General features: G+C 49.5%; 2 protein-coding genes across 4 annotated transcripts in view; one reads left to right on the top strand and one right to left on the bottom strand.

Annotated features, from left to right (window-relative positions):
- Positions 1–2,557, top strand: part of LRRC56 (leucine rich repeat containing 56) — a 125,257-nt gene extending 122,700 nt beyond the window's left edge. For all 3 annotated transcript variants that reach the window (XM_030560705.1, XM_030560707.1, XM_030560706.1), the window contains one exon: positions 1,023–2,557. In XM_030560705.1, coding sequence (XP_030416565.1) covers positions 1,023–1,212 — 190 coding nt within the window. In that variant the 3' untranslated portion in view covers positions 1,213–2,557. The remainder of the gene's footprint in view (positions 1–1,022) is intronic.
- Positions 2,558–3,837: 1,280 nt separating this feature from the next.
- The window catches only part of LMNTD2 (lamin tail domain containing 2), a 53,073-nt gene continuing 30,881 nt past the window's right edge, over positions 3,838–26,029 (bottom strand). Inside the window, 12 exon segments of the mRNA XM_030562147.1 lie at positions 3,838–4,011; positions 6,454–6,549; positions 7,648–7,666; positions 7,799–7,815; positions 8,758–8,929; positions 9,955–10,163; positions 13,067–13,186; positions 16,684–16,879; positions 18,101–18,227; positions 20,709–20,923; positions 24,050–24,165; positions 24,603–24,704. Coding sequence (XP_030418007.1) covers positions 3,865–4,011; positions 6,454–6,549; positions 7,648–7,666; positions 7,799–7,815; positions 8,758–8,929; positions 9,955–10,163; positions 13,067–13,186; positions 16,684–16,879; positions 18,101–18,227; positions 20,709–20,923; positions 24,050–24,165; positions 24,603–24,704 — 1,536 coding nt within the window. The 3' untranslated portion in view covers positions 3,838–3,864.

Raw genomic sequence — 26,029 nt, 5'->3', positions numbered from 1 at the left:
CTCACTGGGGGAGAAAAGGTGCAGCCCTGTTGACTCTGATGTATATTACACCACAGAGTACAAACTCTTGGCTAGATGGTATCTACCATATACTCTGTAGAAAGCACGGCTTGGTATCTTGGTGACCTATGCATCATTTAGTCCTTCCAAAACTAAACTAGTACAATCTTACATTACTCATACCTTGGTTACTTCTAACATTCAGTCTCGAGATTAGTCACATCAGAGACACATTTTTTCCTTGAAATTTACAGTAATTCGCTTTAAAAGAAAGTTCAGGGGAAAAGGCCTTTCTAAAAATAAAAGAGGGTGTAAAGTAGATAGGTGTCATGTAAACCAAAGCTGGTTGTGATTGGACCCTTCTATTGCAATATCAGCATCTTATTGCTCAAAATGTGGAAATTTTGATTTCCAGGTAACATAACAGTTGTGGTATAGTATCAACACAGGAGCTGTCCCTTGTACTATTTGTTCGGGTCACTCCAAATGAGAGTGAGCTACTTTCTAAAGCAGAGAAAAGTTTTACTCTGCAATCTAGCTCTTCAATTGCCTGCATGCTACTCCATGTTCCAGCCATACCCAGGTAAAAGACATCTGCTATGCGGCAAGGTAGGATTCCTGCCCACGAAATGCTCGTGGACAATGATGACACAGCAGATATGAGGGGGGCCAGCAGTGAAAGAGTTAAAAATAACCCAAAAAAACAAAGACCCAGTGAATTACATTTTCATATTATGTCCTGATTCGTCTTCTCAGGAGAGAAGTTCAATATCAGCCTTTCTATCAGTCCTTCATCCATATGGAGACTCTGCACATCTGCAGAAATTGGCGAGCAGTCTAGTATTCTCAAAACTGACTGAAGTAGCAGTGTGGACTCCTCAGAGAGTCCTGTTGTGCCAACCTTCCTGTTGTTCCCAGTGCTGGAAGTTCTTGGTGCAGTTCTCAGGTGAATCCAGGGGGCTCACTCAGTTCTCCATAACAACTTGTGCCATCTCACAGTAGCAATTTTTTCTTCCCTTCAGAGCCACTGTGGACAGAAGTCCCCCCAAAGTGATCAACCATCACCAGCCAGTTGTTCGCTCATCCACAAAACCTCCAGAGAGGTTTGCGCTGAGGAATGTGGTCCATCCTCTGACTGCCAAGGCTGCCCTGCAGAGGTTGCCAAGCAGGCCCAGTGTCTCAACAGCTACTCAGAGCAAGATGCCAAAGTAATAGAAAATACCCCAAGTAGCCGTGTATGTTGGAGCTGAGTCGGACAAGCCCACAGTGCTCAGCTGGAGTTTGTGTTCCCCACACTTAGCACCAGCAGCGCTGATGCTGTGTTCTGACTTCTTATGAGAGCCGAATACGTTGATGGAGCTGCACAAGCAGAGCTGTTTGAACTAACAGCTTGATTGGTCTCAGTTAAAGCTACAGCTGGTCAGAAATGCTTGCTTGAAAAAGCACCTTCTAATCAACTCAACAGTTGATCAGCCTCTTATTAAATAAAAAGCAGCTATTTGTATAGTCTTTGTGTACTGAAAGGGACAAGACTTGGCACTTGGCTTCTCTGCATTAATCCCCAGCTATGTTACTAGGGAGCCTGCAGTGATGCCCCCCAGGAAGGGGAAAGTTTGCAGTCCCCTAGACTCTGTGCTTGGCAGCGGGCACCTGAGGGCTCTCAATTTTCCCTCTTGCATTCAGCCCGCAAATACTCATGCACGTGTCAGTCTGCTGTCAGCTAAACAGACTCATTGCATATGCTCCTTGGATTCTATATGTTCAACACACAAGTGGAACAACTGAAAGTGGAGGGGGGATTGCTGCAAAGACCAATTTAAAATGATTGTATTGCAGATGAGTGTACGTGTTCCCTACTTACCTGGGATAGCAGAAGTCCAACATGCAGGAAGTCTGTCTGATTTTAGCACTAATTTCCATTCTCCCATTGACATTTAGCACTTTGATCTGTTTCTAATCTTTCATTGTTCCCCTCAGCTCTATGGCTAAGAGAAGGAATACTGAAGATGCAACTCATTGGAACATCAGTGTGTCAGTCTGCCGTGTCTCTGCTCTGAAGCAACTCTCAGCACTTCCCCAGGACTGCTGTTCTATGACTAGACATCCCAGGTCTGAATTTCACCCAGCGACCTTTGTAAATAAGTTTCATTGGGTCCAGCTGGCTCCCTAGAAAACTCTGTCACCCTGACATTTCAGAGCAAATGAGTGACGAGCAAACAGACATGCAGAATCAAACATTGCCTGTTTATTCTTTCAGAGCAGTTACATTTTCCAAATGCATGTGACTTAATTATTTTAAGTGCTTCATCAGCAACAATGAAGTGGGTAGGGAAGAGCAGCTCTTGTTTTCCATAGGGTGTACATTCTATGTTGGGGTAAGATTTAAAGCACTATGAGCTGATCTAAATGATTGCACACTGTGATATAGGTAAGAATGACTGTGGTGTATGATCTGAGCAATGTCAGGTGTTCTCAAACCAAGCATCAGAAAATCTTTTTTTTTTTCTACCTTCAAATTAATATGTTGCAGATATTTTCTGGGAAACAGTTTATAATACATTAAATTATGCAATTATCCCTTGCATAATTTGTTGCCTTTACCTCACTGCTAATATAAACAAAAGGAATAGGATGTACCATAGAGCCCAAATCCTTCAACTTGGTCCCACTGCTCTGATACCCATTCCCCTTACAAAATAGTTGGAGGAGAAGCCAAGTTCACATTCTCTCAGTGGGCATAAGAAAGAATCATCAATCAGATACAATAAGTATTGAGTGACAAGCGGTTCCCCAAAATCATATGAGTGTTGGAGGGATTCCTAGTCAGTCATTGCCCAACAAAGTGCTTGTGTAGTTAAACTGGCATCTAAAATTGACTCTGTGCCAGTGTCGCTGACCCATGAACAAAATAAATGGACAGTGTGGCTCAATAGGATAGAAGAGAGAAGAATGTTAGGGCCTGATTTTCAGAAGTGCTGAGCACCCCCACTCCTGGGTGAAGTCAGCAGGAGTTGCAGATGCTCAACACTTGTGAAAATGAGGCCCTGCTTATAAAAACTATTGTAAAAGTGAGTGGTCTTTAGGACCACCTGCTCCAAATGGCCCCTAGCTACGCTCTCAATTCGTGCTTGTGACTTTGTATGTGCAGAATCCTACATTCTTATGCATAAATGGGGTTTGGGCTTGCAAATCAGGCAACTGGGTTTGTCTGCCTGATCTGCACACAAACGGCACAGATTTAGAAGCCACTTCTGCAAATGGCTATGGGATTTTTTCCAGGAAAACACAGGCTTGATTCTGTACTTTTATCGTGCAAGGGGCCTCTCCACTGTATTCCTGTGGTGGGGGACAGGGAGAAATGATCACTAATGTTTTTGTCTATGGACTGGTAAGTTAACAAGGAGCATTGTACAGGAGTAGAGTAAGAGACATTTGGGAAGTGCCTTTGTGGGCTTAGTGGTAGCAATCCCTTCCATTTCTGATCTTTGTCATCATTCATCTCAGTTATCCAGACCTTCTCTCCTCCCCAGTAATTCTGCTGTCGTCAGATGAGGAACACATCACCAGCAGACCTTACTCTCAGCCTTCACCATGGGCCTCCTGACTGGAAGAGTGGGAACTGGAGCCACCAAAGGCCGCTCCACAATGATCTTTCCTACAGTGTTATGACTTTGCTCTTTGTGGAGTTCTCAAGTGATAAATAACAGCCTTGAGGGTAGCACATCCTCTCAAAACAGCCACCCCCCCATTACTGACTCTTCTCCCCTTGCTGAAATAAGCCAAGTGGCACCACATTCACTGGAGCAGCATGGCATGTATTTAAGAACCCATGCAAGTTTCCTGTGTCACCTATTAATCAGTGCATCATCTAGCAGGGCAGTATCTCCTAAGCTGCATGTCAGTAGTGGTAGGTGGGTAAGCCATGTGCTTGAAGCCGTATTTAGATCGAGCACTCTTCTGTCCTATCAGCGCCACCGTAGGAATTGTTGTATCCAGAGCTGTCTTGAAGACCTAAAAAGCGAAGTTATCATATGTAATAGGCATGTTATAGCAGATGGGGAGTGCCACTGGGTACCTGGCTGGTGTTTGCCTTTCAAGCTCTAGTGAACACCACTATGGAGTTCATCCATGTCTAATGTTCTCTAATGGGAGGGATTCTTTTATTCCCAGGAGCCTTAGGGTTTCCCCCCCTACTCTGAAATTCAGGACCTAGTCCATTGTGATGGGTCTATCTGCAGCTTGAAAGCTGCTCTTAGAGGACAAGGACAGGAGTATGAATTTACTACGGGCCTTACTATGTCACATTGTGCATCACAATGATGGCATCTGCTCAAATACTGCTGTGATAGAGGCTCATGATGCATCATGGCACGAGGACAGATTGTCCCACACGGACACACCAGGAGGTGCTCCAAACATCCACGATCCAGCACTCTGATGGCACAGAGTCATTATTTTAACTTTGGGGACACACACAGACAAGTGGTTGCCCATCTTCCCTGTGCTTCCCTTTTCTCAGCCTGCTGCTACAGTCACCTTACAGGAGAGTGAGGGTCAGGAGCAAACCCTCTGGAGTGTTGAAGAGGGGGATTGTGCTTCACAGGGGTGACACACTTAGTCTGACTGGACCCACGACTGGCTACGCTCCCAGTCACTGTCACAGGAGACAAGTGAACTATTCTCCCACTCTCCCATAAATAACACCCAGCTTCCATACATTGGTTTGCAGTTGCAGATCTCAAAGTACTTTACAAAGGAGGGTGAGCATTGTCATCCCCATTTTACAGATGGGGAAACTGAGGTAGGTGACGTGACTTACCCAAAGTCTCACAGCAAACCAGTGGCAGAGCTGCTGACTCCCAGGGGCCCACACTGCCTCCTTCCATATGTGGCATAGTTAACTTTTTCACTCCCTGGGAAAATGCTAAGTTCTAGAACGGGGTAAGGGGAGCTCAGATGACAGCAGAGCCAATTAATAGTTGTTGGGGCTTAGTGGACAGTTTTCTATTACTGGTCTGAACTCCGCACTCAGCCTTCAATACATCCTTCCCCAGGGGCCTGACCTCCTGAATACTACATGTAAGCATATGTACAATGGGGTTTAGTGTGTAATGAGACCTGCAGAGCAGCATAATGCCAGCGAGAATGTAACAGCAGGAAGGCTAGTTAAAGAGAGGAAACTTGTAATCACAGCCTGACATACAAAGGAAGAAGATTGGTGGTCTCATCTCTCTTGCTAGCGAATGCCACACCAAAGCGGCAGAGAACTACTGTACAATTATCAGTCCCTGATTCCAGAGCTGGCACAGTGAACAGGCTGTTGCATATCAGGGCTGAGCTGTCCTGGCAGAGCTGTGGGGTCAGAAGCTGACGCTGGTTTTAGCTAGTGTAATACACCCTCCAGCTTTATAACTGCCAACAAAAAAATAAAAAATCCAGGGCCTTGTCTTATCAATCTACTAAGAAATGTCGAGTGGGATGGGATGCATGTGGGGGGGGGGGACATTTGGATTTAATGGAAATGAGATTAGCTGTGGATTTCTCTGTATATTATTTCCCTGATTAGAATCGTGCACTGGCCCCCAGGGCAACGGACGGATCTAAGGGGCCTCTCCCATTCTTTTCATATGAATCTCAGTAGAGTCCCAGTTTAGGATGCTAGTAATCACAGACAGGTCCCGTCAGTCTTGTAACGGGACAAGAACTGCTGATGCCTTTAAGAATCTTTCAGAATTAATGGGATTTGCTCTTTGCTGCCAAATTGATATTTACAGTCTAAGCAGGAGATGGGGGAAAGAACCTCTCCCCCTCTCTAGCCGTTAATAAATCAGCACCAAGGGAAGGAATTTTCTGCCAGACAGCCGAGGCTCCTCAGGACACAAGCTGCTCATTGTGAGTCTGTTCATTTCCCTACAGCGCTTCTTCCTGAGTGCAGCAACAGCAGCCCCTTCCCTCCTGCCACCTCTTTCCTCTTGCCTCGCTGTGATGCCTTCATTTAAGGCTGCTCTGTCCTGGCTGCTTATCTGCTGCTGGCAAAGCCTGCATATTCTGGGACTAGGTCATGCTCTGACGCTGTCACAGATAATAGACATATTGCACCTTCCTCTGCACCTTGCTGCAATGTATTGACAGTTGCTGTATCTTTCTTCATGCCTCTCATGGGCACGAGCAGGCCCAGGCAATGCTTGCCACCGGGGAGCAATGAATATCCTGGGACTGTTGCCAAGCATCTGTCCTGCTCTACAGTCCCTGACCCTGCCACAGGGAGCTCATGGATGCACTGGGTAAGGCAGAACAATAGACTAGCCAGCCGAGGGTGCAGATTTCAAATGGCTAGCTGGGCCCTGCTTCCCCTTTCCAGCTCTGTCTGACATAATGTGCACCTTAAACAACCCATCTCCTCCCACACAGCTCCCCTCCCTCTGTGTCCAGCACTGCCAGAGAGTTACTTACTCTGGGTTTTGGCTCTGCAGTTGGGGGCTGCCTTCCATAAGGAGCAAAATCCTCCTCTTCCTCCTCCTTCTCTTCGCTGGATGAGAAGCATTTCTCCTTGACTGCCATTGAAGAGAGAACCCCAGAGACTTCAGTGGGAGAGGCGTGTGCTCATGAAAACACATTTGAATCGTGAGGAGACTCAGGGGAGTTTCCTAACTTGCTGTTTGGATTAGGTAATGCCAAAAGCCTCCACCAAAGCCAGGGCCGCAGTATGCTCTGCACTGAGGGCACACCCAGAAGCAGGAGCAGTAAATGTCAACCAAGCATTTCAGCCTGTCCTAGGTGGGAAGAGGCAGGGGCCCCACACAGTTCCACCCATTATTCCCCCAAGGCTGTATGTAGGTGTGGAAATGTAGTCTAGTCCAAAATGAGTGCCCTACGTTGCCCCAGAGGTGTCTGCATCTCCCTGCTGGGTGAATAAAACCCTGACATTCTTTCCGTGTACCGGAATGGGGAGCTGGGTTGAAGAGTTTGTTTGGGGGTGTGTGACAGGGTCGTCTTCCCCTTAAGGGCAATAATGCCTCGTGGTCAGCCCAGGGCCGGTGCAAGGAAGTTTCGCGCCCTAGGCAAAACTTCCACCTTGCACCCCCGCAGCCCTGCAGCAGCTCCCCACCCCCCCTCCACCCTGAGGAGTCTCCCCCTGCGGCAGCTCCCCCGCCCCGCCCTGAGGCGCTCCCCCCCACGGCAGCTCCCCACCCCCTGGCCTGGGGAGCCGTGCGGTACCTCCCCACCCCAGCTCACCTCTGCGCTGCATCCTCCTCGAGCACGCTACCCCTGCTCTAATTCTCGTCCCAGGCTTGCGGCGCCAAACAGCTGATTGGCGCCGCAAGCCTGGGAGGCGGGAGAAGTGAAGCAGCGACTGCGCGGTGGAATCCCCAGGCTGCTGGCGACATGCTGACCCAGGGGTACCTCGGAGCTGCCAGTGGTGGCTCAGATTCCCTCTCCCTCCCAGCACAGCGGCTGCTGAAACAGCTTTAAAAAATTTGGGGGGGGTGCCACTTTTTGGTGCCCCAAAATCTTGGCGCTCTAGGCAACTGCCTAGTTCGCCTAAATAGTAGCACCGGCCCTGGGTCAGCCCACCCCACCAGGTGGCGTAGCCCTTAAGGATCTGAGAAGTCCAGTAGATCTACAGAAGGCTCTAATGGGGGATACGGATAGAGAGAAAGCAGTGCTAGGATTGAGTGGTATCTGGGAGGAAATCCCATCACTGTAGTTTTAAGAGATCAGGGTCTTGCTGAAAGGGCAGGGCAGGGCAATGCTAGTCCAGAACTCACTCAGCTCCCAGGAGGAGAGCTGGGGAGACTCCTGCCTAAGGACAGCCTGAAAAGGAGCCACCCAGAGAAGACACCCGGAAGGGTTCCAGAAACAGACTGCTCCTGGGCTTGGGGACACAGAGTCTCCTGAAGGAAGGAGCCAGAGATTTCTGGTTGGACTCAGCCTGAGACAACAAATGTCCCCGGGTGTATCTGAGAAAGCTCCTGCTTGTTCTTTTGGCTCTTGTTAATAACTGAGACCCTTGGAAAGGGGTGTGTGCTTTCATGTAATAGGTTTGTCTGGACTCATTTATAACCCAGGCGAAGGGCAGTGAGGCAGGGCTCACCAGCTGGGCCATGCTCAGCCAATCAGGGATGCACAGGAGAGACCTCCATTCCATCACAGGGGGACTGTGAGAGAGTCCCAAAGCTGGCAGGGGAGGGGCAGAGGGCTGGAGATCTGTGGGAGAGCACAGGAGGGCTATGCTGAGTTGTCGGTGGAACACACTCAGTGCTCTAAAGAAGAGTACATTCACTTTGCCAATGTGAGGCAGCCCCATAGCTGCTGAAAGCTGGTGGAATTCCTGGGAAGTCAGCAGTGCTACACGCCACGGGAGGATCTTCTTGATGTTGATGGTAAAGAGAACTTTACAGTTGCCAGACTGAGGTGTGCCTTCTTTCTGGAACCTGCAGTGGGGTTGTGGGTAAGGGGTGATCATACTTTCCAGTCCTGGGCGAGGGCCTGGTGTTCTGGGCAGAGGAAACAGGCTGAAAGCAGGGAACAGGCACTTTGCAGTCAGCCCTGGGGGTTGGGGAGCCTTTTCATGGCTACCTGATTCACTGTGTGCATCCACTGACATGAAATTGTTTTGTTCAAAATCACCTGAATGCGGGTCGCCTGACACCCAGGGTGAATGCCACTGTGCAAGTCAGTGCTGGATTGGCTGAGCTGGCTTAGTACCAAACTATTTTGTAGGGTAGGTAGCACAGTGCTGCTCTGCACCAACACACCTGATATGGCAGGTAAATTCTGGGCTGAGAAGGAGACAGTCTTGTGAACTGTCTCTCTGGGTGCAGGCTGGATTTTCCTCTTGCCGCCCTTTGAAGGGTCTCCCTGACTGTTGCTGTTTGAAGGACCAACAGGAAAGTGCTTCCTGTCCCTGTGAGGAGAAACAGGACCCATTCACGATGCACCACGTAAGCTGGCTGGGTATCAGTAATCTGTTACTAACACTTTCCATCAGTTTCAGCCAATTCAAGGGAATGTTTCAAACCCTCAGCTACTGGTATGGAAACTCATTTGCAGGGAACCGCCAGCCTTCTGAAATGTGCAATATCAGCTCAGATCAATATTCTGTCTGCTTTGGCGCCCTGCATCTCACCCGTGGAAAGCCCATAATGCACCTTGCCAGTTATGTAATGCTGTCGGTGGGAGAGAATATTCCTGCCTGACCCCAGCAACAGCACCCAGCTGAGCCCTGAAGCATGAATTTCTGTTACACCCATGCTCAGCACAAATATTATCACTGTGACAGCTCAGCTCTTATATCCTGGCCATTTGGGGGTGCCTCCCACTTGACTCAATAAACTCCCTTCTGCCTGTTGGCCAAACTTGGCTTAGCCTCTGTCTCTTCTGATTTCCCAGCTTCAACTTCCTTTACGCTACCGGCTGCTGCTGCATGATTCTCCCTGCCCCCAAGTCCTAATGCAGCGACTAGATCAGGGGCTAAAGGCCTAGCTGAGCCAGAAAAACCTCTAGAGGATCAGACGTTGCACCCCTTGGCCCTGATTTTCAGCTCTTCTGCCCCTCCACTTGCGGCAGAAAGGGGAGAGCTTGGCAAAGGAAGTTTGAAGGCACCGTTTGGTCTTTCCATGTTCTGGGGCCAGGTGGTGGCCTCCCCACCCCTGGGAGTAAGTTAGAGAAGCTCCAGCATATGCTCTGCCTCCCATGGCCTTGAGTGGGTGTTGGGAAGAAGAGACTAGCCTGAGCACAGCGCATTCCAGCCAGCCCGTCTCCACTTCTAGCCTTCCATTCCCCAGCCTGGCCTATCTCCAACCTGCCCTCTCCACTGGGGCCTCCACACCAGCAGTGAGGTCCCTGCCGGGATGGGGTAAAGGAGCCTTTGTGTGACTGAGCATCAGGCCCCTTGTGCCAGGCCTGGGAGAGGAGCTTTGCTGAGCGTTTCGCTCCAGCCAGGGTTTTTACTTTGCCTTCTGCAGTACAGCCGGTGGCCTGCCTGTACTCCCTCTGCGTGGCGCTGCAGGGACCCGGGGCTGAGCCTTCTGGGGCAGAAGTTCTTCTGCTTTCTCCCCTTCTCCAGCGAGTGGGAACTTGTCCACTGAAAGGTCCGTGTTATCCGTGTAGGCCTCTGCGGCCGCTGTGAGTCTGTGAGGGGCTGTGTACCTGGAGAGAGTCTTGAACAGGGCAAAGCAATGAGGGGAGGAAAGGAAAGAGAGAGGATTATTCTCCAGGCCCCTCTACCGGCTGGATTTATTCCTGCTCGGTGCTTGTCATGGCCCCTCCCACAGCCTGTTACTGAAACTCTGACCCCAGTGGGAGCAATAAACTGACCACCACCTGGCAGACTCTGGGGACGGAAGAAAATGCTGCATCTGAGGTCGGGCTTGGCTCTGTAGGGAGGCAAAGGACAACTGCTGACAGTGGAATGACCAGCACAGCCTTGGGGCGGTGTGGTGACCCCAGGGAAGTGGCTGCTGTTTTGCTGTGAAGCCTTAGAACACTGCGAACACCTGCAGATTTCAGGGTCTGTCTTTTGCCCTCCTGGAATCAGAGGGATGTTGTATAACCCAGACATAGCTCCCAGGAGAGGCTCAGTGCCGGGGGACAGGAACAAGGCCACAAGGCGACATCAGTGCAAAAAGGCTGTTGTCAAACTCAGGGCTGCAATTAGCTCTGCTTCCAGCATCCATCTCAGCTCAGATCCCTGAGCTTCCTGTATTTGGACACAAGGGGGCAGCTTTGTTGAGAAGATGACGGCACTGGCAGCTGCTGGGCAGTGTATCTGGAGCAGCACAGGTGTAGCAGGAAAGTCTTCACCAGAGAGATGAAAGCTGGGAAGCTGAAAATCAAAACCTTTTGCTCATGGGAAGGATACCCTGCTTGTGTGCTTCCCCTCCCTGCTGCCAAGGGAAAGCAAAGCAGAGACACACCAGCATGCTGGTGAGCGACAGCTTTACTTCCTGGCCGCTGTCACGCAGCAGGGGCCTGTGTCCACTGCCCCCAGTGGCAGCTGTGACAGATAGAGTGCATGTCTCCTGAAAACTCACTGTAACGGGCCAGAGAATCCCACTGAGGAGGCTGCTCCCTGTACTCACAATCTTCATCCTCCTCCTCCATAATGCTTTGCTATCTAGCTCCATTTATTGGACACCTGGTCATGGCTCCAGGCATCTCAACCACACAACCATGTCCACTTGCACAGTCCCATGGGGAAAAATTGCAGCCAAGCTCCCCACTCCTTGCCTCCTTCTCCCTTCCTCCCCCCAGCGTGCTGCGTCCCTGCTCCTCCAGCACTTCCTGCTGCCTAACAGCTGTTTGGTGGTGCTTAGCGCTTTCCAGGAGGGAGGGGGAAGGAGCAGAGATGTAGCGCGCTCAGGGGGGCACCTGGGGAAGGAGGTGGACTGGGGGCGAGGCAGGCTGAGGGCGGTGCAGGGGTGGGAAGAGGTGGGGGGTGGGTGAGCACCCACCCGGCAGAGGGGAAGTCAGCACTTTAGGAGTGAGTGGCAGGCAGGGGGTGGAGATGCAAGTGGCGGGCGGGTGAGCGAGCAGGCGGGGTGGCAAGCGGTGGGTTGGGGACTAAGGAGGGATGCAGTAAGCCAGCAGCAGCCAGGGGATGAGGAGGGGCATGGTGGGGGGCAGGACCTGGGGCAGAGGGGAGCGGAGTCTGGGAGGAGCGGGGTTGGACTGTGGGTGGGGCTGATGGCACCCCAATGTGTCCCGATATTTTAGTGTGGTGATCTGGTCACCCTAGGCACAGAGTCAGCTCCATGGCAGGCAAACAAAACTCTGGCTGAAACCGACATGCTGTGCTCCAGCCCTGAGAGCTCCACCAGTCACCAGCTGGTCCCAGCATCTGCCTTTTACACTCTCTGTTTTGCTGTATGTCCCAGTTGTACAGACACCTTGGACTGAAATGCGCCACCAGTCAGCACTGTGCAGGGGGCCTCCTGATTCACTGGGTGCACTATATTGAGTTGCTGAGCGGGCTCCAATATCCCAGCAGCACCCTCCACCATGGGACCCACCCCTATTCCCAGCCCAGTGCAGAGGACAGGCCCTGGGTGGGAGTGGAGAGTGAGCCTACCCTGCAGAGGCAGAGGCTCCCCGCTCTGGGCATTAGGAGCTGGTGCACGGGGGTCACAGATCATCAGTTGAGCTCGGTTGGGCCACCCCTCCACCATGCCCCCAAACACCAGGTCACGATGCCCGGAGTGGGAGCCAGCCCCGTGGGACAGGAACCACCGCTGTGGGATGAGTGTGATCCAGCTGCGCCTCCAGCGAGGACCTGCCTTCCGCACTGGCAGCGACAAGAGTCCCTGTGGCAGGGCTAGCCACAGAAAGGGCTGCCCCAGGTACACCAAAGTAAAGAGCATCTCCCCTAAAAGGGGGATTTGCCTCCTTCTGCTAGGAGAAGTCCCAGAAGCTTCCCCCAAGTGTCTCCCTGTTCTGGGGCAAAAGGAGCCAGAGGTGGTGCTAGCCCATTGGGGGCCCTAAGCAGGAATAATTGGGGGCAGCCCCACTAACAACACAAACTAAACAAGTGAGCTGCTTGGGGCCCCAGACAATTACTTAATCTGCTTATGCCTAGCACCAGTTCTGAAAGGAGACTGTTATAAACCCAGTCCCATTTCCCAGCAGGCTTTGTCAAGAACCCAGACTATGACCCTGGCTGCCGTGAGGACTACACTTTCCAGCAAACCCTGAACTAGCTTTGCCCCTCACGAGGGGAAGGAGAGGGGAGATCCCACCCCCCCCCCCAGGCTGGCCATGGGGGAACACAGGTCCTGAAAGCAGTCAGGAGCCTGGGTTTTAACCTATGGCCCAGGCTGCCTGTGAAGAATCACTCCTTACATATTAACCCAACCCTGACATATCAATCAGGTCATCAGCAGGGTCACAGATATGTGTGTGTGGCAGAGATCATCCTGCAGGCATGCTCTCTAGTAGACCCACACTGTCTGGGAAGATTCCCATGATGTGAGCCCACCTTGGGGCCATCAGTTACACCTAACACAGAGAGGTATACAGAGTAATACAGGATCCCTCCCACGCCGGCATCCCCCCAGGTGCAACTCACCTGGCCCTTTGTATTGCTGAGGACTGTGGTGCATTCTGGGCCCGTTCTGAAATACTGCTGGGTCCTCAGTGTCACGTCTGCAGGTTTTTTATGGGTGCAAGCAGCTCCTGCAGCCCAGACCTAAAAACCAGGGCAGACTATTACTGCTGATTATTTGTTTTAGTGAAGCACCTAGGAGCGTTAGTCATGGACCAGGGCCTAATTATGTGCAGTGCTGGACAAACACAGAACAAAAAGACAGCCCCTGCCCCAAAGAGTTTACAGTCGGATGAACATGTCCTGCCCCCGGGAAAGGGAATTGTGTCTGTGCAGCTCCCAGAGCTCACTCCATATCGCTTATGCCAGCACATCCCTTTCCATTAAAGTAGCACCTGGCATTTCAATATCCCCTATCATTGGAGGGCTTTCAAATACCTTCCTGACATTAGCCAGCAGGGCAGCTTGCCTCAGCATAAGCATGGGGGCAAGATTGGGCCCCCAAGGAGCACAACACCCCTGTGTGGTAGGTATGGTTGTTTCCATTTCACAGATGGGGAAAGAGAGCCTCCAAGAAATGACTCGCCAAGGTCACTGTGACGTTGCAGTCTATAGGATTTTATAAAAATTTGATGAGTGAATATAATGTAACTGGAATATGCTTCATGCAAAAGGTCTCTTGTAAGGTATCATTACAAAGCTTATTGTCTGGTGGTCATCCTATTTGTATAAATGTATCATTCTTGTATCTGAAACTAGAAATATTAAATATAACTCTGAGGGCCTATTGTAATTACGCAAAGTGTGGGCCATTAATGGTGGTTTGGAATCTTAATGGCTCCCATCAACCAGGACAATTGACTGGATGGCTCTGTTTTCAGACAAGCCTTCCTGCGAGTTGGGCTGGGAGGCATGAAGCCTTGGGGGTCTTACAGTGACATGGGATCATGTTACATGAACTGGAATCCATCTTTAACCTGGTGCTTTTCCAGTGGGGGGGTGGGTGGGGGGGTGGAACCCAGAGGGACAAAGAATTCCCACCTTATGCAAAAGATATATAAATGGATGGAACAGAACAGAGGAGAGGAGCCATCACGAAGAATCCCCTAGCTACAACCCGAGCTGGAACAAGCGCTGTACCAGGGGAAAGAATTGTGCCCAGGCCTGGAAGGTGTCTAGTCTGAGGAAAAAACTTACTGAAGCATCTCTGAGGGTGAGATTATCTGTATTCGGTTTGATTAGACATAGATTTGCGCATTTTATTTTATTTTGCTTGGTGACTTACTTTGTTCTATCTGTTACCACTTGGAACCACTTAAATCCTACTGTCTGTATGTAATAAAAATCACTTTTTACTTATTAATTAACCTAGAGTATGTATTAATACCCGGGGAAGCAAACAACTGTGCATGTCTCTCTATCAGTGTTATAGAGGGCGAACAATTTATTAGTTTACCCTGTATATGCTTTATACAGGATAAAATGGATTTAGTTGGGTTTAGACCCCATTGGGAGTCGGGCATCTGAGTATTAAAGACAGGAACACTTCTGTTAGCTGCTTTCAGGTAACCCTGCAGCTCTGGGGCAAGTAATTCAGACCCTGAGTCTGTGTTGGAGCAGACAGGAGTGTCTGGCTCAGCAAGACAGGGTGCTGGAGTCCTGAGCTGGCAGGGAAGGCAGGGGTAGAAGTAGTCTTGCCACATCAGGTGGCAGCTCCCAAGAGGGTTTCTGTGATCCAACCCATCACAGTCACACAGTGTGCAGCGGTGGAGCTGGGAATGTAGTCCAAGGCTCCTGCTTTAGCCAGTAGGCTGCCTGCTTTACTCCTTGTGCTGGTAGCCCATGTTCCATGCTCTAGCTCAGGCTGGTGATATCTTTCCATCTGCCTCATAATTTGGCCAGGAGGCTTCCGAAGCTGCTGTGCCCTCACTGATGTGGGGACAGGGTCTGCTGCACTGGGGCCAAGAGTGGTTAAACCGGTAAAGGCCTCTGCAGACACACCGTGTCAAGTGTTGTTTTAAAAGTGGGGAGGGCTGGGCTGGGCAAAACCCTGTTGGGGAAGTGAGCTTCACAGCCCTGGAGCCCCCACAGCTCGGGCTCTGCCACCTCCCACACCCACCTCAGGAGTGCTGGAGGGGGATGCTGCATAGCCTGGCAACTGATTCTTGTATAAAACTCTGTGTGTTGTTTGTGGCTCTTCCCTCACCAGTTTCCCCTTCCCACTGAGTCAGGCATCACTGAGACTGCACCAGGGACATTGTGATTTGAAGAACTCAGCTGGAGGAGGTTCCTTCCGTCCTTTGCTGAACCCTAATGAGTGAGGCAGCCTTTGTCCTGCCCTCACCCTCTTGTTTGTCCTGCAGCAGCATGCAGGGCCCATTCCCTCCCTCCCTCCTTTGCTTGGGGCAGGAAGGGAGGTGTGTGGGGTGGGGTGGGGTGTGGGGGGTGGCTTTAAGCTCCCTTTGCTTTTCTCATTCTCGGGGGCCTACTTGCCCTTGGTATAAGTTAGAGCAGCTGCAGGGCTGCTCTGATTTACACTCTACTTTTCATGCCCCCTCTAGGGGATGCAAGAATAGCCATAGCTCAATGCACTCTAGACACATTCCCTGACAGTGACCAGATGTCCCAATTTTATGGGGACAATCCCGATATTTGGGCCTTTTTCTTATATAGGTGCCTATTACCTTCCACCCCCATCTTGAATTTTCACACTTGCTATCTGGTCCCCCTACATCCCCTCCACACCACAGCCCCCTCTTTCAACAACCCTGGCACATCTGACTTTCCCTTTATGCTGAGGGCTGGGACCAGAGCTGGCCAAGAGCTATGTGATGGGGTGTTCTCCCCACACACCCCTGAAGGGGTTAAGGGGGCTCAGAAGGGGCTAATTAACCCATCAGGCTGAACGTGGGAGAAGACATAGGCTTGACTGACAAGCCTCCAGTGAAGATGGAGCCCATTTGGCCAGGAGTAGATGGGGCTTGTATAAAGCCAGGAAGTGACAGCAGTAGGGGCTGCGTCTCTCTCTGGGCCAAGTGAGGAGAGCCCTGGGGGGAGGGTTTTCTCACAGGGATGGTGGAGCTCGAGAAGCCTGTGAAGGACAGAGTAGGAAGAGGCCCAGGGAAATGGCAGCAAGGGTTGAGATGGTGCAGACCTGGGCTGCTGGTTGTAGGCCCCTGGACTAGAAAGCAGAGCAGTGGGTGGGGCTGGGTTTCCCTACAAGCCATTGGGACAGTGGCACTGCCTAGAAAGGTACCTAGGCTGCTGGTCTGGTGAGACTCTGTTACCCTGGCAGGGGAAAACTCTATAGGAGCTGGCTGGAGACCAAGCCACGAAGGAGAGGCACTGTGACTCCTGGCGAGCAAGAGAGGCAGCAGCGTGAGTGAGCAAAGGAAGGGTGTGTCTGACCAGGAAGAGGAGATGCTGCAGCGGTGAGTACCCTGTTACAAGCCATTATGTCACCTCTACGCCAGCCCTGCACATCCCTTTAAGGGCACTTTATGCCACCAAAGGTGTCAGCAAGGGCTGTAGTGTAATGGAGAATGGGGCCCAGAGTCTCTGGTTTTCTTAGTCACTCAGTTCTCGCGTTTCCAGGCACTGAGCAGGCAGTGCATCATGCCACAAATGGGCCTGCTGCTTACCGTGACATGATGCAGTGCGGGCAGCATGGTGTCTGGGGGGAAGCGATAGATGGACACAGGGTACCCTCCAATCCACTGCTGGATGATGAAGCCACTCAGGTCCACGTCTTGATCCAATGAGGTGTTGAGGATTCGAACGAATTTGCCCTTACAATTCACAGTGGTGATCTTTAGGAATCCTGTGTCCCTAGGAGTCCTGGGGGTGCGGAGACAAATAGAAGGAAAAATGCACCAAAGGAAGAAAGAGGATAGGAGCTTCTCTTCCTCACCTACTGCTAGCAGACAAGGAGAGACTGAGAGAGAGAGACCTATCAGTGTCTCAGCTTAAACTTCTTCTGAAGTAGATAGGAGGAAATTCAATAAGGATAAATGCAAAGTACTCCACTTAGGAAGGAACAATCAACTGACCACATACAAAATGAGAAATGACTGCCTGGAAAGGAGTACTGCAGAAAAGGATCTGGGGATTCTAGTGGATCACAGACTAATAGGAGACAACAGGGTAACGCTGTTGAAAAAGACCCCAAACATCATTCTGGGATGTATTAGCAGGAGTGTTGTAAGCAAGACATGAGAAGTCATTCTTCTGCTCCACTCCGCGCTGATTAGGCCTCAACTGGAGTATTGTGTCCAGTTCTGAGTGCCACATTTCAGAAAAGATATGGACAAATTGGAGAAAGTCCAGAGGAGAGCAACAAAAATTATTAACTGTCTAGAAAACGTGACCTATGAGGGAAAATTGAAAAAATTGAGTTTGTTTAGCCTGGAGAAGAGAAGACAGAGGGGACATGATAAGTGTTCAAGTACATAAAGGCTGTTACAAAGAGGAGGAAGAAAAATTGTTCTCATTAACCTCTACGCATAGGACAAGAAGGGAAGTTTAGTTTGGACATTAGGAAAAACTTTTTAATTGTCAAGGTGGTTAAGCACTGGAATAAATTGCCTAGGGAGGTTGTGGAATCTCCATCCTTGGAGATTTTTAAAAGCAGGTTAGACAAACACTTTGTCAGGGATGGTCTAGTTCAATGGTTCTGAAACTTTTGTACTGGTGACCCCTTTCACACAGCAAGCCTCTGTGTGTGACACCACTCCCCTTTTAAATTAAAAACTCTTCTTTCCATATTTAACACCATTACAAATGCTGGAGACAAAGTGGGGTTTGGGGTAGAGGCTGACCGCTCAAGATCCCCCATGTAATAACCCTGTGACCTCCTGAGGGGTCCCGACCCACAGTTTGAGAACCCCTGGTCTAGTTATTATGTAGTCCTGCCTTCAGTGCAGGGGACTGGACTAGATGAACTCTCAAGGTCTCTTCCAGTCCTACACTTCTATAATTTTTTCTGCTTCCTAGTTACATGACAGCAGCTGCCTGTATCTCTGTCTGATGTTCTCAGAGGTGCCAGGTCATGGCACTCACCTTTCATGTTCTTCGCCTTTGCTCAGATCTGAGGGCATCACAGATGTCTTGCAAACCCCTATCCCACCAAAACTGGCATGAGTGAGATGGCACAGATCCTGGGACTGGTCCGTCTTCAGATCCAGGGCTTTTAAAAGAAAGACACAAACTCAAAATGGTGGTATGGCTACTGAATATTAACATGTGCTAATGTAACCCTCTGAAAGAGGAAACCGTGGTGGAGGTCAGTCTACCCAGTTCTACTCAGAGGTAGGATTGGTTTCAAATAACATCCAATTTACTATGTATATTTGCTTTTTATTTTGGGTTCACAGATTGTAAGGCTAGAAGGGACCATTACGATCCATTAGTTTGATCCATTGCGTAACACAGGCCATAGGATTCTGCTCCGTGATTCTCATGGTAACTTGTGGTGGAACTAGTGTGCATCTTCAGAAAAAGCAGCAAAGAATCCTGTGGCACCTTATAGACTAACAGACGTTTTGGAGCATGAGCTTTCGTGGGTGAATACCCACTTCCTCAGATGCATCTTCAGAAAGATGTTCAAGCCTGATCTGAAGACTCCAGGTGATGGCGAATCGACCATGTCTCCTGGTCAGGTGTCCCAATGGCTAATCCCCCTCCCAGTTAAACGTGCATCTTGTTCCCACCCCCAGCCAGGCTGCAGGTTCAAACACTGCTCGAGGCGCTGACCTTGTGATGTCTGATGCTGTGCTGTTACAGGGGCTGTCCTCGGGAAGAGTCACTACACAAAATATCTGGCTGGATGTGTTAGAAGCCAGTGCCCTGACGGTGCTTTGCCAATGGAGAAGGCCTAATGCTGATGTCCTGGCCAGCATTCCCTCTCCTAGGAGAGACTTCTTCTCAGTGCCTGTGCAGGGGATGTGACACCCATATCCCTTGTGGCCATTCCGATAGCTGTTTAAGATCCCAGAGGCTCTTGCGAAAGAGTAAGGAACACCGCTGTGTGTTCTGACGAACTTCCCTGCACACTTTGTCCTCCTGCTACTAATGAAAACCTCAGCACAAGTTTACTGTGCTTCAGTGGTTCCAACCTGGGGCCTTTAATGGGTTACAGTATTCAAAGCTGTGAGTGAGCTATTGCTCAGGGCCCCATGGGTGCCAGGTCTTCCTGTGCAGTCCCTCTAATCTCTAACTGGCCAGAGTGCCCTAGGCTCCACTGCAAGCAGCAATCCTGCATTGGCAGGGCCCAGTGCCAGCTAATCAATTCTGTTTTCGGGTATGTCTATGCTTGGAGCTGGGGATGTGATTCCCAGCTGGAGGAGATGTTGTTGCACTAGCTATCAGCGAGCTAACAGGCTAAAAATAGCATAGCAGTGGTGATGTGAGTGGTGGGAGAGGACTCCCTGCTCTGAATACATACCTAGTATCTCTGGGCATGCGCTCAGGGTGGCTAGCCCCTCCTGCTGCTTCTGCTTCTGTGGTGATGAGAGCTAGCACGGGTTTGTCTCCTCTACTGGGAATCATGCCCTCAGCTCCAGATGTAGACATACACTTAGTGTCAAGTGTTTGGTGATGCCTGGTATGTGACAAGTGCTGTAGAAAACAGAGTGTAATAGGTGCCTGGGATGGTCGGTTCTCTCTCCTGACAGTACAATGCAGCTGGGTGGGGTTTTCTGAACTAAGCATAGTTCATTGGGAGGTTAGTTAAAGCTGCCATCAAGTTACAGCTGCTGTAGATCCCAGGAGGTGGCTGCAGGAGCTATTTATATCATGCAAGAAAAGATCATCTTGTGATTAAGGCACTGAACTGGGACTCAGGAGACATCATTAATTCTGAAGTCTGCCACAGACTTCCTGTGTGGTATTGGGGAAGTCATTTAATCTCTCTATATAATGGGCATAATAAAGCTCCCTTTGTCTATTTAGTCTATAAACTCTTTGGAACAGGGGCTGTCTCTTACTATGTGCATGCTCGGCACTTAACACAATGGGGCCTTGATCTTGGATAGGGCATCCAGACAGTAGCATAATAATACTTCAGTAAACTCCCCAGTGTGGTTAAAATATACTGAGGGTATGGCTACACTTGCAGCTGTACAGCACTGCTGCGGGAGCGCTCCCGCGGCAGCGCTTTGAAATGCGAGTGTGGTCGCGGTGCCAGCGCTGGGAGAGAGCTCTCCCAGCGCTGCAGGCACTCCACCTTCCTGGTGGCATTAGCTTACGCTCCCAGCACTGGGGCACTGTTTACACTGGCGCTTTACAGCACTGTAACTTGCTGTGCTCGGGGGGGGGGGGGGGTTCACACCCCTGACCGAGAAAGTTGCAGAGCTGTAAAACGCCAGTGTAGCCAAGGCCTTAGTTCTTGTAGTTTGCCAGCTGGACCCTGACTTCAGTAATGCCAGCGTGACTGTACTGAAATTGGTAGAATAACTGAAAACATTTTTTAACTGTCAGGGGACCACAGTATTGTAACTGGATCCCCCAGGACAGTAGTTATCACATTGTAAAGGAGACATTTAGCATCAACTGTAACTAATTCTCACCCTTTTGGAGGGATTAATCTAGATTACATGAGCCCAGGCCACGTGTCTGCAAGTGATTCCCCTAATGCTAGATTGTATAAAGTGGCAGAATTTAAACTTACAACCAGAGTGTTTGGGCTGGATGTCCTCCCAGGATGGTGGGAGACTGTGGGCCAATACCACAACTTCAGAACTGCTTGGTGCGGAACCAAGATCTGATTTTGGAGAAGAGATCACCTCCCACCAAGAACTTTCTGAGTGTAGTTTCCTCTCCTTTTTCGCTGGTAAACTAGCTAGCTCTTGACTTGAACTCAAGTTGCTAAAATCATTTTTCCATCTGTAAGAAGATAAAACATTCAAGGTCTGGATTGATGTACTGTTATTTATAAAGTTTAGCAATCTCTACCCCAGAAATAGAATGAATTAACTAATGAACTATGGGGGAAGGGAAAGTAATCCTTACTAAATTTGATAAGTAGGAAAAATATCTCGTGTATGTTCTGGCCAGACCCTGGAGGTAGCATATGGTCTATCAGTAGTATATTTAAAGATGAGTTGAATTGCAGACTAAAAGCAAACAACTTCAAAATGTTTTACTGGATGCTTCAGATAGCTCAGAAATGAGAGGCATTCAATACAGAATAAACTTTAAATGTGGCTTTCTACAAAGTCCACATCCTGCCTCATAATGCCCCAACATGCAGTGTGATGGTAACATGCCCACTCCTTACATCTTATTGTGTTTTGTAAAATAAGGGGTTTTCTTAGAAAAATTGCAAAATACAATATACAGGTGCTCCCCTGATTACATAAACCCAACTTACGGAAATCCGGACTTACGGAAAAAAGTTCTGTAAGTTCCGCAAGCTTTTTTTTTTTTTTTGCATAATTGTCGGAGATACGTTCCTGACTTACGCAAAATTCCACTTACGCAAGGCATTCCGGAACACCAAACTAGTTTTCGCACAGCTTGAGTTCCAGCTTCCTTTTCATTGTTTACCAAGGACCACATTCTGTCTGGAACTCTATCCAGCAAACAGACATCTAGTGGCTGAATAATATAATGTAGATAAACCTACATTGCAGCAGCTGTCATCTCCAGTGAGTTCTGTGCTTTACATGATAGCATTAGCGCAATGCATGCTGGGGCTGGAGTGGGGTAGCCTTAACACAGAAGAACTTGAAAAACGGCAAGTTTTAAGCCAATTTTGTGGTCAGTGCCCCTCAGAGACAGTACATAACACTGATGTATCTGGGCTTAAAAATATTGTTTGTACAACCCTTTAAATAATGAGTCAAACATCAATACCTAATCAAATGTATTGCAAAAGCACTTTTTAGTGTGTTAGACAGCTAATAACCAGACAGCTATAGAAAAAGGCAGGTCTATGTCTGCTGACAGGAAAACCCAATGGCTTGCACCAGTGCTTGCTGGATTACTCATATAATGCCATTTTTCCTCATCTCTAGTTTAGTTTCTCCATAGTATGAATCACTACAAAATACACACATACATACACACACACATACACACACACATGCGCGCCACAGTGCTGTGTTGCCTTGACTAGCTTTCTCAAGGGAAACTGAGTTTATGAGCAATGCCTGGAGGTTGGCCGATGCTTGGGGGAAACTTGCCAGTAAGGAGAGGGACACACCCCCATACGTCCACAATGGAAAACAATGAAGCAACAGACCATAGTAGCTATTGTGGCTATTCATTCTGAGAGAGGCACATCCAGGGGCAGAGTGAGGGTTTCCCTAGATACATGGGACCCCTTGTTAAAAAGGATTGATTACAAGGCGGTAGTTCAGTGTGATGGGGTGGTATGCTCCTTAAGAGTGGTGGGGCCTAATGGTCAGCCCACCCCATCACATGGCAAGCCTTTAAGAGTTTGAAATGTCTGACTGTATATACAAGGACTTGGGAAAGCAGAAGTGGTTCTAGGAGTAAGAAGTGTTTCGGAAGGAAATGCCATTACTGTTTCTTTAAGGGCCAGGAGCCTTACAGAGAGGGTGGGGCAAAGCTCCCCTCTCTCCCAGCTGACTGGGGATGAGTTAGGAGAAGGGGAGCAGCGTACATGCTGCCTCTTCCCTGGTAGCAGGGCAGACACCAGGAGACAGCAATAGGATAAGGCTGGCTGAGAAGCCGGAAGGCTCCTTGAGGAAAAGGGGCCAGCTGAGGGAGAAACTGGCTAATCCACAACTCCACTTCAAAGGGGAGAACTGGGGACTCCTGCTTAAGGAAGGGCTGAAAAGGACTAACCCAGAGACAGAACCAGGGAGAGTCCCAGAAACAGACTGCTCGCAGGTGTGGGGAAGCAGAGTCTCCTGAAGGAAGGAGCCAGAGATTGCTGGTAGGGCTGGCCCTAGACCAAATGCTGCTCCAGTTGTGGAGGGTTTTCGCCACCTCACCTCCATTTCGGTGCTACCCACACCACACATACACTTTCACAATTACACAATAAAACAAAGTTCACAATATCACAGCTAGGCTCTCACTTCATTTCACTTAGTTCTTAGTCTCATTGACTGACTGGTGACGTCCCTCCCCTTATATACCCGCCAGGGCATGGCCCACAACATTCTAGGTGGTTTGAGGAAAATGTAGTTCTCAGAAAGTCTTTAAGGCTCCATAAGATTCTACAAAGGTCCAGAATATTCTAGGAGGTTAGTGAAAAATGAACTCACTATGGAATACCTGAAACATTTTACTTCAAACATTCTATTTTCCCTTTTGGCATTAACAACAAAAACAGCACCCAAGCCTGGTGTACCCCAAACCTGGCACTCCAGGTGGTTGCCTGGGTTGCCTGCCCCTAAATCTGGTCCTTGATTGCTGATTGGACTGAGCCTGACACAACAAATGTCCCTGAGTGTATTGGGGTAAGTGCCTATTTATAGCTATGTCAGTCAGTACGTGAAACTTTGGATAGGGGGTGTGCGCGCTGATTACCAAGGTCTAGCCTTGTTTATAACTTAGGTGAAGAGAAGTGAGCCAGGGCTCATTGGTGGCACCATGCCTGGCTGAAAGGGGCAGACTGGGGTGACCTCCATACCATCACACTTGGATAAGGGCATAAGAAGGGGGAGTAAGTGGGGTAGGGTTCCCCAGTGAGGATGGCGGGTGTGAATCTTGCACTCCCTGTAGCAATCCTGTTTCTTCTGTATGTAGCTCACAGTAACAGTGACAGACTAAACACAGTCCTGCTGTAAATCCATTCGGTCTGTTTCTCTCTCATGCACACCAGTGTAAATCAGGAGTGACTCCAACAATCCCAGTGGAGTTTCACTGGGGTAGAACTGGTTTAGGTGTGAATTTGCCACATAGCCTTCACTGGGGTGCCCCCGACCCTAATTATGAAGCCACTAGCAGTGCTGCAAACATCAGTATTGTGGGGATTATCTAATAGCCCTGTGGTAATGGAGAGTAGGAAGGGAACAGTCACTGGCTTTGCCGTACCTGGCCTCTGACTCTGCAGAGGATGTGCCGTAGAGGTTGAATTCTGCTTGAACTACTTCTGATAGCTCGGTTCTTCCATTGTCCTTTTCCATCTCAAGTGTTGTTGGATCTCTGTCCTAAAAAACCAGAAGAAGATGGAGAATCTGCCAATCGCTGTCCAGAACTGCAGTCTGTGTGCCAGGTGGATCTCTGCCAACTGCTAGCCCCTTTGGTGTCCTCTAGATACAAATGCCACAGCCAAGAATAGTGGCAGAATGTCTGTCATGTCTGCTGGGTTCCAAGGCTGCATGGTTCCCTACGAGTTTTTGGACACCCCAAAGATCTTGCTCTGCTACATTCATTGAAAGGGTTGGACAAGGGCCTTACTACCAATGCCAGTCCCAGGAGTGTTTCTCTTCCCCTCCTTGCCCCTCACCAGCTGTTTAATACAATCGCACACCGAAGGCACATCAGGCAGTGAAGTGGAGTCTTTTGGCAGAAGGGTCTTCCAGTCCCTGATCTTGCACTTAACCCTGATTCTACCACCCACCATGGACTTGTGCACTGGACTGACCTTGAAGAATGAATCCAGGAAGCTCATGTGCTTGGGGATCCTTCGCAGCGCCATGTTACTAGGCTCTGCCGCTACGTTGTTGTTTCCTGTCTCTGACCAAAGCTACGTGGAGAAATGCAAGCAGCACATTAACAGAGCCACTCCGTCACTTGTGACCTCTTGAGTCATTTGTCCTGTGTGAGAGTGTTATCCGAGTCCTAACTTCGGTCTTCCTTTCTCATCCCGCCTCCCTCTCCATCAGGTGGGCTCAGGTGCTGCAGCCCCAATGCAGGGCATGCGCTTTGATCCTCTAGCTCATGGAGTCTCATTACGGGGATCAAAACGGGGATCCCAGTGGCATGTGACCGCCTGCCCTTCCTATACTGGTAGATGGTAGGTCCTGGCTCAATGTACGAAAAGTCCCAGGGTGGAGGAGGCCTGATATGAAACAAGCTAAAGCAGTGATCCTCAGCCAACGTCACACCCTCTTTGTGGACACGCTAAAGCACAATCCATGTTCACTTACTCAAGGGTGAGCATTCAGTTCTGTCCTTAAATAACCTCCCACTCCACCCCCAAACACCAGTAATGGCCTTAACTTGGCTGTGAACTGTCTTATTTATGTCTGTGGTTTTGGGATATTTCTGTAAGTGGCTATTTTTTTTTGCCCCCAGAGCAGTCTCTGTGCTTTCTCGTGCAGCTGTAGATCTGTCCAGTGGGGAAGATCATAAAAAGCAATACCAGAATTTAGTGCAGTGTATCACTGTGGGCTGCTATTGGGCCAATCAGGTCTTCACTCTTATCTGTAGGGTGGAAAGCGTGTTTATTCACTTGGCATAGAGCCTGGGAGAAGACCCTGAACAGGACTTCTAACCCCACTGTACCAGAGCCAGACTGCTCTCTGTCCTGTGTCGCCGTACTAGCTGGATATTGCCTTTCAGTTTTTTTAACCATGCTTAAGTTGTCAACCAAAGCAGATGTGAAGAAACAAAATAACATCTCTGAGAATCAAAGGTCTGTCCTGAAAAACACCATGCTGTCTTGTTTTAGACTTGCAGTCTCTATAATCCATGCATGGGCTAGTGGTTACAGCAGGGAACGGGGAATCACAACTTTCTCCTTGACTCTGCTACTGTATGTAATACAGCTACTCCAATTCCCTTTCCTAAAGGACAGTAATGCTTACCTGCCTACCAAGAGTGGGACAAAACTAACTGTCCTGGAAGAGCTTGGAAATCATTGGAGGAAAGGTGCCATCTTTGTGCCAAGTAATAGGATGATTTTGTAGCATGCCCATTGGTGCAACTGTGCTGCCACCTAGTGGGGAGGGTGCCTCACAATCAATTCACTCACAGGTGATGTAGTGTCTCTGCTACTGGGGTCATAAATATTATTACCTCTTGTCAGAAGAAAAACCTGTTGTTTTTGCCAGGCTCCCTTCCCCCAGC

Source organism: Gopherus evgoodei, chromosome 4, assembly GCF_007399415.2.
Source record: "Gopherus evgoodei ecotype Sinaloan lineage chromosome 4, rGopEvg1_v1.p, whole genome shotgun sequence".
In the NCBI taxonomy this organism is placed as follows: Eukaryota; Metazoa; Chordata; order Testudines; family Testudinidae; genus Gopherus; species Gopherus evgoodei.
This window is presented reverse-complemented; position numbering and strand designations above follow the sequence as displayed.